Here is a 12,770-nt window from a genome sequence, read left to right as displayed (position 1 = left end):
CACACACACACACAAACATCAAAATGTGGGTGGCATTTTGATCTTCCAGAAACTAAAAATGGTTTGAAAATTTAAGGAACTAAGCATATTTCTTTGAAACTGTAAATTTTTAAATGTAAATCTTATGTCACAACCCTGCTTCACAGAAGTTATCTTAAAATAACATTCAAAATACTTAATATGGCTTACGAGGCCCTACAAGATTTGTCCATTCTGTATCCACAGCCTCACCTCATGACACTCCCTATCAACCCATAACAACCAGTCAGTCACTATGTCACAACACTGTACCCTTCTTTCCTTTTCTGGAAGGCTCATTTCCCAAAGCTGTTTCACCTGGTATTTGCTGGCTCCTACATTTCCCACTACCCCCAAATGACCAAAGCCTAAATATATCCCTTGAACTTCCAGACTAGGATGGATCCCCTGTTCTAATAATCTCTCAAGTCTCATGTCTCCTCAGTAACATTTATAACCACTGACCTGAATCAGTTCAGTTCATTTCAGTCACTCAGTCGTGTCTGACTCTTTGCAACCCCATAGACTGCAGCACACTAGAACTCCCTGTCCATCACCAACTTCCAGAGTTTACTCAAACTCATATCCATTGAGTTGGTGATGCCATCCAACCATCTCAGCCTGTCGCCCCTTCTCCTCCCGCCCTCAATCTTTCCCAGCATCAGGGTCTTTTCAAATGAGTCAGCTCTTCACTTCAGGTGGCTAAAGTACTGGCGTTTCAGCATCAGCATCAGTCCTTCCAATGAATGCTCAGAATTGATCTCCTTTAGGATGGACTGGTTGGATCTCCTTGCAGTCCAAGGGACTCTCAAGAGTCTTCTCCAACACCACAGTTCAAAAGCATCAATTCTTCGGGGTTCAGCTTTCTTTATAGGCCAACTCTCACATCCAGGCATGACTACTGGAAAAACCATAGCCTTGACTAGACAGACCCTTGTTGGCAAAGTAATGTCTCTGCTTTTTAATATGCTGTCGAGGTTGGTCGTAACTTTTCTTCCAAGGAGTAAGCATATTTTAATTTCATGGCTGCAGTCGCCATCTGCAGTGATTTTGGAGCCCCCCAAAATAAAAGTCTGCCATTGTTTCTACTGTTTCCCCATCTATTTCCCATGAAGTGATGGGACCAGATGCCATGATCTTAGTTTTCTGAAAGTTGAGTTTTAAGCCAACTTTTTCACCCTCCTCTTTCACTTTCATCAAGAGGCTCTTTAGTTCTTCTTTGCTTTCTGCCATAAGGGTGGTGTCATCTGCATATCTGAGGTTATTGATATTTCTCCCAGCAATCTGGATTCCAGCTTGTGCTTCATCCAGCCCAGGATTTCTCATGACATACTCTGCATATAAGTTAAATAAACAGGGTGACAATATATAGCTTTGACCTACTCCTTTCCTGATTTGGAACCAGTCTGTTGTTTCATGTCCAGTTCTATCCGTTGCTTCCTGAACTGCATATAGATTTCTCAAAAGGCAGGTCAGGTGGTCTGGTATTCCCACCTGTGTAAGAATTTTCCAGTTTGTTGTGATCCACACAGTCAAAGGCTTTGGCATAGTCAATAAAGCAGAAGTAGATGTTTTTCTGGAACTCTCTTGCTTTTTTGATGATCCAGTGGATGTTGGCAATTTGATCTCTGGTTCCTCTGCCTTTTCTAAATCCAGCTTGAACATCTGGAAGTTCACAGTTCACATACTTTGAAGCCTGGCTTGGAGAATTTTGAGCATTACTTTACTAGTGTGCAAGATGAGTCCAATTATGCAGTAGTTTGAGCATTCTTCGGCATTCCCTTTCTTTGGGATTAGAATGAAAACTGATCTATTCCAGTCCTGTGACCACTGCTGAGTTTTCCAAATTAGCTGGTATATTGAGTGCAGCACTTTCACAGCATCATCTTTTAGGATTTGAAATAGTTCAACTGGAATACCTGTATATAAACTGCATGTTTGGGGTCTGTCTTCCCCAGTAGACACAAAGCTCCATAAAAGGTCAGAGACAATGACTGACTTCAGTGGCTGGTACGGTTACAGATGAACAACAAAATGTCCATCTATTTAACAATTACTGTTAAAAAAAAATCACGGGCAATCTAACAGAGAGAATTTAGGGTTTCTAGTAAAATCCTGAAGAGAACACAAGGATAACCATGGAGACAGCTGTCACTGGGTTTTGACACTTTCTAAAACTTGAATGTTTTTGCAAGGCCTTGTTTAAACCCAATTCTGCAAATAGTGGGTAGCTCCTCACCCACCGCAGAATTATATCAGCACAGCAGGCAGTGAAGGAAGACACAGAGTGCCCACCTTACACCAGGCACCTGGCAAAGCACTGCATGTTTCACATCCTACCTCACAGTGCCAAATAAATGGGCTGCTGAGCACTCCCGACGGGTTCAAACTCCTGTTCGAGGTGCACGTGGTTTTTCAGGAGAAGTTTTTTTTCAAAGAAGCTTCTCTTTGCTTCGTTCTTTCCAGTGTGTCTGTCTGTGAGATTCAATTCTAGAAAAGAAAGCAGGACTATTCTGCCCAATTAAGACTGGATAAATAGGTCTAAAGATAATCTGATCTAGATAGTAACAGAATTACACTAAGCCTGCGTTTCTCAACCTCAGCACTATTGACATTTGGAGCCAGATAATCCTTGATCTGGGTTGTAGGATGTTTAGCAGCATCACAAGCCAGTGCCCATCAGATGCCAGCAACACTCCCCCACCCCCAGTCATGACAAACTAAAATGTCCCAGACATTGCCACGTTTCTCTGAGGGTGAAAAATCACCATTGCTTAAGAACCCCTACATGGGCTTACCCAATTCCTTTAAAGTAGAAACGCAATGTTCCTATAAAATTGTATTTGCTTATCAGACTGAGGGACAGAGTTAAAAGTTTTTCTGAAATTACTTTGAGTTCCTCAACTAGTCAGACACATGGCATATAATAATCTTTTCTTCCAAAATACAAAAGATTTGAGCCCATTAGGAAAATTAGGATTAGAAAGTTATTTTAGAAAATGAACTTTCTGATTTTAGGTAATGTCAGTTCAGTTCAGTTGCTCAGTTGTATCTGACTCTTTGTGAGTGTCTTAGGTAGTGTGGTTCAATAATAAATAAATATTTGGTCTTTATCCCCAGTTCCCAGAACAGAGCTCCTAAAAACTTGGGGAAACTCCAGAGTGAGTGTATGGTCATGTGATGACCAAGAGGGCAAGATGGAACTTTCAGTCCCACCTCTAACATCCAGGGAGGGGAGAGAAGCTAGAGATTGAGTTTAACCAACACTGGCCAAAGAGTTCATCAATCACACCTTGGTAACGAAACCTCCAGAAACCCCTAAAAGACAGGGTTCTGGGTGCTTCCAGGTGGCTGAACACACGGACGTGCTGGGAGGATGGCTTACCTGGACAGGGCTTGGGAGCTCTGTGACACCCTCCACCTTCCCCCGACAGCCCCTTGCCCTATGCCTCTGTTCCATTTGGCTGTTCCCAAGTTGTATCCTCTATAATAAACTGTAAACAGAAACCAAGTGTTTTCCTAAGCTCTGTGAATCGTTATCTAACTTGATGGGGGATTGTGGAAACCCCAGAATTTGTAACCAAGTCGGACAGAAGCATGGGTAGGCTGTGGACCCTCAACCTGCAGCTGGCATGTGAGACACATGGGAGACACAAGTGAGGACAATCTTGAGGAGGGAGCCCTTAAATCTCTGGGCTGTTAACTCCGGGTAGCGTCAAATAGACGTGAATCACAGAACACCTAGCTGGTGTCAGAGAACTGGTTGGTGTCACAAGAAAGACACCACAGTTAAGACTCCCCCCCACCCCAGTGTTAAATGTGACCAAAGCATGCACAAACTGTATAAAGGCCAGAACTTCAAGCACTTGTTTTCATCTTTATCTACTCACAAACTGCAAAAACAACTTGTATTGTTACATAATTTCAGTGTCTATACAGAGCTGCACTAGAGTGGGTACAGCTTGCTATTGAGAAGGCAACCTACTTTCACAGCCCCTCAGGCAACAAGGCTTCCTAAGAGGGATGCCATGAAACAGTGGTGAAAGCCTGGGCCTTGAAACCAGACAGAGCAGGATTCAAAATTCCAACTCTGCTATCTACTAACTGTGCTCTTAAACAAGTTTCATCGCTCTTAGCCTGTTTGTAAAATGGGGATGTACCACCTACCTCCAAGAATTGTTTTAAGGATTAGAGAAGATAATATATATACACAGTGCCTGACACTTAATAGAAGCACAATAACTTGATTTTCTTTCCCTTCCTGGTCAAGGTTCACAAAAGCCAGTCAGAGAACTGACGTTCAAGAGAATGCCCAAAACCACACTGTAGGTCTGGGCACTCTGCCATTCTCAAAAGAAGTGAGCAACCAAAGAAAGATCTGAGATAGTCAATACCACTAAAGGCAACCAGAGAGGCTCCGCTAACAGAGTACAGGAGAATCTTAGCTACTACAGTGGGTGGTGAGACCAACCTGAGGACACTCACCTTGACAATAAGGATTCAAAAATCACACTCAAAGTTCTACAAGCAATCATATCAGTCCAGGCATTTAATCACTGATGCCTTGTATATCAGATACACTGATACCCTGTATAAGGGCTTCCCTAGTAGTTCAGACGGTAAAGAAACCACCTGCAATGCAGGAGACCCGGATTTGATCCCAAGGTCAGGAAGATCCCCAGGAGAAGGGAATGGCAACCCACTCCAGTATTCTTGCCTGGAGAATTCCATGGACAGAGCAGCCTGGCGGGCTACAATCCATGGGGTGGCAAAGAGTCAAACACAACTGGGCAACTACCACACATATACCTTGTATATATGCACAGCACAGGTGTAAATATTCAAATCATTCTTTCTCTACAAATGACACAAACCTAAACCAACAACCTCTTTATAGGAGCCTTGAAAGTGCAGAGTAACAGGACACCCTCACTTCCATGAAGGGAAAGATTAGATTAAATCCCTTCAATTTTGATTTAATAAACAAATTACTGGCAATCTTCATTTCAAATATCACTAGCTGTTAGTATTTTATAATCCCAAGACTTTAACAAAGCTTCAGGGGATCTGAAACAGTCTTTTACAGGAAGTATCAGGGTCCCAAGGGCACCTTCACAGGGGAACATAATAAAGGCTTCTGGTATACCCCTAAGAAGAGACCTTCCTTGTACTCTGTAAAACTGAAGCTAACACTTGTTCAGGGTTTCAACACAGATTATAAGGAAGGAGAGAAAACTCTTCAAAATCTCTTTGGTATTCAGCTGCAAAGGACTCCGGACTTTCAAAGGCAGTTCAGAGGACACAAATCTATCTATCAGCATCTGTCTGGCTAGCTGGCTGACCCCTCTGGGCACTGTTAACTCATACCTAACTTTGGTCCACCTCCACAAGGTAGCTGGGAAGTGAGGAGCAGGAGACGGAACCTGTACTTTAGCACAACCTTTACCTCTGGCTGTGATGTCCAAGTACTGATATTTTTTCATCTGAAAGAAAATCCAAATTGTTTCAATTCTATCTTAAATCCATCATTGCTTATGCCAGAGCACATTTCTGAGTTTACACAAGAAGGTGAAAAGAAAAAACTCAGATATATACATATTTGCAATTTTAAGTTACCATATATATTTATTATTTTTTATTGAAGGATAACTGCTTTACACAATTTTGCTGTTTTCTGTCAAACCTCAACATGAATCAGCCATAGGTACACATATATCCCCTCCCTTTTGAAACTCCCTCCCATCTCCCTCCCCAAGTTACCTTATTAATTTCAGATAATGTTATCTGTGCTCTTAAAAAACCTGGCAGTGTATCAACTGGAGAAACAGTCCTGGCCTGCTTCCAAGGAGTTCTATAACAATTCTTTTGTCACTCCATCAATCGAGAAGCTGTTGAATGACTCTTATTATCAAGAACCTAGTTAGTGTGGCCTAAGAGTTCTTTCAAGTTTCAATAGCTCTTTAACAGTTGCATTAACTAGCAGGTGCAATGACTCAAAAAGGCTAGATTCAAAGCTATTGTCGTTACTACTTTCTTTGTAAGTTCCGGGTCAGCCAATATCGAAAAGTCATGTATCTAGTTTCTCACTACCTGCCTCAATTTCTTCCCAATAAGTCAAACTACACAGCTTCCAATCTGTGATGAAGAATGTGCTGCTGATTAAGAAAACTGGAAGTTTTCTCTGAAGCAAACATCTTAAAAAATTTTTTTCCCTCACTTTACAGTCTGTACAAAAAAGTCGGTGATGCCTATTTGGCCGGCAAGCCATATCCATCTATGCTGAGAAACCCCTTCCCGTCCTTCTCACTTTCCCAAAATGAAACACAAATCCCAGTTGTGAAACTAGCACACCAAACCAAGGTATTAAAATGGTGCTGTGACTGGTTTAGAGCTGCTTTAGCCCAAAGGAGCCTTGCCTCTCCAGGATTCAGTAACTAAATAGCTAATTTTAATGAACAAACATTGCCTAAGATCTCTCTTTTAAACACAGAATCCACCACCATAATTTTTTAATCAAACATAAGGAAAACTTGTAAGTAGAGTTCAATCAAATCCATACTTCCATGCAACCGCAAAAGAACCAGATGGCTGGCTATGGAAGCCACACACCCAAATGAACACCAGAAGACCTAGCATGAACTATTAACTTGAAGGGAGGGAAAGCATTTAGAGTTAAGTTACTTCACAGCAACAAAGTTTATAAGCATCCTGGAATACAAAGCAGATAACAAATAATCAACTCAGCCAGGGCAGAGAGAACAGTCTCCTATTTCATTTATTTCACTGTGGTTTCCATAAACATCTCTTTTGTTCACTTTAATCTTTTACTCATGGACAATATTTTCATAATGCGAATGCATCAACTCAAAATAACGTCTTGAGTGACAGTTCTAAGGAAAAGAGCCAATCTTCCCCCTTCCACTCAACAGTCAAAAAGCACCAAATCAGTCTTCATTTGGAGAAACTAGCTGACAAATTGTTATGTGCAACTGGTTAAAATACACACTTATTACACATACTTGAGTGTCTTAGAAACATAATGAAGCAAAGGAGGTATTGGAAACCAGTATTAATTTTCCTTAGAACTTGACAGATCCAACTTTTAAAAAGTACACAATTAAAAGACATTATGAGATGTATTGTTAGGACATCGTCTGAAGCTGTGTCTGCAACTATAATTTCTACCTAGGCCCCATAAAAATCAAGTGACTTAAACAGTTTTTCAGTTTTTATAATATGTCCATTTCTTTTATGAGCACTGAAAACATCAAGTATACCGAAGTAGCAGTAATCTCAAGTGTTATAATAAACATCTACAGTCAAGAGACTCTACTATAATTCCATGTCAATGGAAATAAGCCTCCTTTTTATCCTACCCAGAACTTTATTTCTACCAGCTATTAAAGATGACATTTCTATTCACTGTTTTACATCATTATCCATGTTACTTCGAGATATGTATCTTAGTAACTGAACATTATCACTACAGTACAACTCTAAAAATGACTAATCCATTGCAGAGAATGTGGTTTTACAGGTTAAGGTCACCTACTAAGTTTACCTACACCCCTAACAATATCATAGGAGTGATTAACAAAGTATTAGTACAATAGCTGTGGGATTACCAAGAAATTTTATGGACATTTATAATTTCCTTTAAAAATAGAAAAAGCCCACTACAAATATTTTCTAAATAAAAACTGAATACTACTTCTCTGAATGAATTGTTTTATCTACTTAGATAATTCCTTTAGTTTCATTAGAACACATGAAATCAACTTCAGGGTAAACACCTGGCATCACAAGAAAAGTAATATATGAAAATGAGAAAACTGAAAATGATGAGACACAAGATGGGGAGTAATTAGCTACCGCTCTCTGGGAAAGCAAAATGTACTATAACTGCTAGCTATTATAAACCAATACTCCGGCCGAGTTCAAAAACCAAGAGGCTTTCTTCTCAATGTCATGTTAACCGCAAACTACATTATAATCAAACACGAAAGACCTCACTCTTAATTCTGCAAGTGCACATACACTTAAGCCACAAAACTAAGATAATGAAGACTATCCAGCCAGCCACATCGCCATCGTTCACGGTGCATAACTACAACTCTTTTAAAGCATTCGCTCCTGCCCAATTCTTATAACCCTTTCAGTGAAAGCTTTCATCACCTTTCTTGTTACCACATCTCTCCGGTCAGATACCAAAATCAAAGTTTGAAGGAGATAATCTCTCTTAAGTAGGAGGGGGAAGGTTCGACAGGAAAGGAGTGGCCACTTATCAAACACATTTTTAAGTGCTTGGGGAAAATGTCACCCGAACGAGCCCAGAGAGTTAAGCGGCTCACGCTGCACGGTTGAATTTCTTTATGGAACCTTTGTACGTTCAGAGATTCAACCAGACAAAAAGAGAGACCGGCTTTTCGGCGTGATACTCTGGGCTGATAGAAGCTGTCGGGGGTAATGGGTCTGGTCGGGTCATTCAGTTCTCAGGCCTCGGTGCCAGATGGGTCGCCACGCACCGGCCCGAAAGTTCCTCCGGCCGGCCGCCGGGAGCGGACGCCAAAGTGGCCGAGCGTCCGCAATCACCCGCCGGGACCCGGGAACAATGAGGGTCTCCGGGGCGCTCGCGCAGGGGCCCGGGAGGAAAACCGGAGGTCGTCCTCCTTCTGAGCCGCCGAACAAAAGGAGCTGCGGGGCGCGGACCGGGCGCCCGGCCCAGAAGACGGGGGGAAACTTTGCGAGGGCCCGGAGCGGCGGGGCGAGGCCCGGGGGGGTGCCTCACGCCGCAACGCCCCGCACAATAGCCGGGCCGAGCGCGGGAAGGCTGGCCGCCCCGCCCCTGCCCCGCCGGGCCCGGGTTCGGGTTCGGCCCCGGCCCCGTACCTGGTGGTTCTCCTTCCTGCCGCCCGCGGCCGCCGCCGGCCCGCCCGGGCCGCTCGTCATGTTCACGTACAGGGAGCGGGTGAGCGGGCTCCGCAGGGTCCACATTCTCCGCGCCAGCCACACGGACGCCAGGCTCAGGCACAGCCAGCCCGCGAGCAGTCTCATCGGGGGCCTGCGGCCGCTCGCTCCGATCACCGCCGGGGCGAGGAGGAGGACGCGCCGCCGCCTCCAGCCGCTGCCGCCGCCGCCGCCCAGGCTCGAGCCATCGCGCCCGACTCGCCGCCCATCCAGCCCCTTCAGGGCCGAGGCAGGGGGTGGGGAGGAGCGGGCGGCGCTCAACCTTCCCGCCTACCCGGTCTTCTCCGCCCCCGGAACGCCGCCGCCGCGGAAGGCAGTTTCCACCCGGAGCACAAACGCAACGCCTGCGGCGCGTTCTCTCCGAAGCGCGTTCCCTCGGCTCAAAGAGCCCGCGGGCTGGGAGGCGGGACAAAGGGAGCGCGCATCCGCCTGGTGCGCGTCCCCGCCTCTCGTCTCGTTGCGACTCCTTATGATGGCGGAAATGATTTTAATATAAATACTTCTAGGCCAGGGATAATCGTTCCGAAGGCGGTAACTGAAGCCTCCCCGTCCCTCCAAGGTAGTGTCCGCAGTTCTTCTGGTCTCTCGTCGCCTTAGTCTTTTCCTCTGGGCCCCTCATCCACCCAAGGGCGGGACTTTTCTCCAGGTTGTGCAGATTGACCCCGGGGTGACCCTCATCCCCTTCGTACATTCAGAGGAAGTCCTTGCCAGAAACAGAGATTGCCAGTTTTAACATAATTGCCAAGCTACATGGCTTCCTATTCACATTTGGAGCCGACCAGCCAGACCTCCACCCCAAGGACCTACACCCTGCTTCGCAGGAGCCGCAAAGTAGACGTAAATCTAAGTGCAAAATGTTACTGCCAACCCCTCCCCACCTACCTGCCCAATTCCTCAAGCCTGGCAGGTTGCTGGCTACCTGTTCCTAAGAGGCATCGGCGAAAACTCTGCCTCTGTTGGAAGCTTCTGCAGTTGGGGCACCTGCAAGTTATGTTCTGGTGTATTGATGACCCTGTCCAAGAATGAAGACCCCAAATTCGAGTCCCTGCGTGCTGTTTCCTTGAATTAACAAACGGAAGTTGGATTCAGTACTCTTCAAGCCAACTAAGATTTGCCGGCCATATTTACCCGGATGTGTCTTTGATCATTTATAGCACAGGAAGACCTAGTAACGTTTCAAAACTGAAAGGTTACACTGTGTTCCTGTGTCTGAAGCTCTTCCTGTTGCCACCAAAGCTACAAGTAATGGGTCAAACCTTTCATGGGTCCTATCCCTTTAACACCTTACTAGGTTTGTTTAGAAAATGCTTCTAACTTAACTGCACTAGACATCATGTAATACATTTTATTTTAATTCAAAACAAAAGAAATCTTTCTGTTAACTCCGTTTGTGCACTTCAGAGATTAAGTTAAAGTGTCAGTGGTGATCCACTCGAGGAACAAAACCCTTCCTTATCCACAAGCATTTTTATTAGCTTCTAAGAACCTCAGCTTGGCACCTTTCACTAACAGGGACGTCTTGTTGCCAAATGTAACACAGGCTATAACAAACAAACAAACAAACCAAAAAGGCAGAGAGGGCGAGGGTAGTTTGTGTTCTCTTTCCAGCATACTCCCTAACTGCTTCCTGCCAAAATCCCAAAGAGCCTGCACCTTTAAATCTAGTTCAAACCTTTAGTGGTCCTGACCCAAACCATCAAAAAGGAACTAGAGTAGCAAGCTCAGATAATTCAGTTTGTTTGCCATGTCATCTCTCTCCACGGTCTCTTGGGATCAGTGTCACAGGTAAAGCAACTCTGTGCCAAAGAAAGCCTTCATCTTTTTAGAGGGGTTGAGGGGGGTTGGGCAGGGGGCTGTAAAAGCAGCATGAAGGTAATGAATGACATATTTCATTTCTGCAAACAAAGGAGACCACAAGATAAGCCCCTCAACTATAGAGTAAGCCTGATGAGCTGAGAAGCAGCAACACGATGGGCTGCTGTTGTCGGAAGGGTTTGAAGCCCAGCATCTCAAAGAAGCAGATTTTCACTTCAGACCTCAGCAGGTGGCCTGGAAAAATAAATCAGTCTCACATTTAAATACTCTCCAACAATTACAGAATATTCAACTACATGTTGTTTACACTTAGCAAGCACAGGACAAAACCAAAGCACAGCATGATCAAATGATTTGCCTAAAGGTAGCAGAACAAATTCAATAGCAGACCTTTTCATAGAACCTGGTATCCCAGCTCACAGTCCTTCGATCCATCTAAGAGGCCTTGCTGTCTCTCCCTTCTCGGAGAGCCTCCTGAATTACAAATGAGGAGGAAGGAAAACAGCAAGAGTAAATATACTAAGCAGAAGTTCAGATTGCCCTCAGGGACTGCCCCTTTCCTACATCGACTAGAATGTCACTGCTGTATATTAAAACCTCAGTTATCCATCACGGAGCGGGGAAGAGGCACAGATAACACAAAAAGCCAGCTAAGAGCCAGTGTTCTTTCTGGCCTTGAAATGCAGTGATATTCAAAGGACACATAAATGACACCCTCTGTGCTGGGCTCCGCTCAGAGCCCCCTGACCAGGGCTCAGGTGTCTGGCTTGGGTCACAGCTCTGTGCATAGGTCCCAAATCTTGGCTGGATCACTTTCCTATCTAGAGCTCTAGGCAGGGCGCTTTTTGTTGTAACTGTTCTTATCGGCTGCAATTTACAGCGTCTTCATGTTCTCTTTTCAATTAGGAAGAGAACCTATAGAGAGCTGGATCTGTAGAGAAACACAAATTGTACTGCCACTGTTGTTCATTGTCATCTCGTTGAAGAGAGAACGATCTAAAAAGAGTAGAGTCACATGTTTTCATAGACGTAGATTGTTTTTATGCTTCTTAATATTTTGCAGAGTATAAGAAAGGCGCAAGTTTTCCCCAGTGTATTCAGTAGATGTTCCTTGTGGTTATTAAGCAATGAGCATCTCTAAAAAAATAAAATTAGTAAATCTATTCAATGAATTTTTATATTGGTAAATGTAACGGATTTTTTCTGAAATTTGTTGATATGATCTTAGGCCTATGCGATGACATTACTATGGTCTCTGATAAAGTGTAAGCTAAGGCGAAATTGCAAACAGAAACAGAAAAACAAATATTATATATTAACACATACAGATTCTGAAAAAATGGTACTGACGAACATATCTGCAGGGCAAGAATAGAGACACAGGCATAGAAAACAGACTTGTGGACACAGTGGGGAGAGGAGAGGATGGGACAAATTGAGAGAGAAGCAATGAAACCTATACATTACCATGTGTAAAACGGATAGCTAGTGGGAAGTCACTGTGTAACACAGTCAGCTCAACCTGGGGCTCTGTGACCACCTAGAGGAGTGGGATGGAGTGGGGGTGGGAGGGAAGTTCAAGAGGGAGGGGACATATGTATACCTATGACTGAATCACGTTGTTGTACTGCAGAAGCCAACACAACTTTGTAAAGCAATTATCCTCCAACTAAAAGTAAAAAAAATACAGAGAGTGATTAGTATAGTGCCTCAGGACATAGTAAGTTCTCAAACAAATGTTAATTTTCTCTTGCTTTCACTATAACTTGGATAATTCACCCTCTCCTGAACCTCCCTTTCCTCATCTGTAAACTGGGGGCCATGATTTTGAGAGCTTCCCTGGTGGCTCAGTGGTAAAGAATCCACCTGCCAATGCATGAGATGCAGGAAACGCAGGTTTGATCCCTGGCTTAGGAAGATCCCCTGGAGGAGGAAATAGGAACCCACTCCAGGATTCTTGCCTGAAAAAC

The 12,770-nt window shown here is 44.1% G+C and overlaps 1 protein-coding gene across 2 annotated transcripts in view; it reads right to left on the bottom strand.

Moving 5' to 3' along the window:
• Positions 1-9,279, bottom strand: part of METTL9 (methyltransferase 9, His-X-His N1(pi)-histidine) — a 47,347-nt gene extending 38,068 nt beyond the window's left edge. Inside the window, exon 1 of one of the 2 annotated variants that reach the window (XM_061153000.1) lies at positions 8,908-9,279. In XM_061153000.1, coding sequence (XP_061008983.1) covers positions 8,908-9,072 — 165 coding nt within the window. In that variant the 5' untranslated portion in view covers positions 9,073-9,279. The remainder of the gene's footprint in view (positions 1-8,907) is intronic. The other variant, XM_061152999.1, reaches the window with a different exon arrangement.
• Between the last annotated feature and the right edge of the window lie 3,491 nt (positions 9,280-12,770).

Source organism: Dama dama, chromosome 10 (assembly GCF_033118175.1).
Source record: "Dama dama isolate Ldn47 chromosome 10, ASM3311817v1, whole genome shotgun sequence".
NCBI lineage: Eukaryota > Metazoa > Chordata > Mammalia > Artiodactyla > Cervidae > Dama > Dama dama.
Note: the sequence above shows the minus strand (reverse complement) of the source record. Positions and strands in the feature narration are given on the sequence as shown.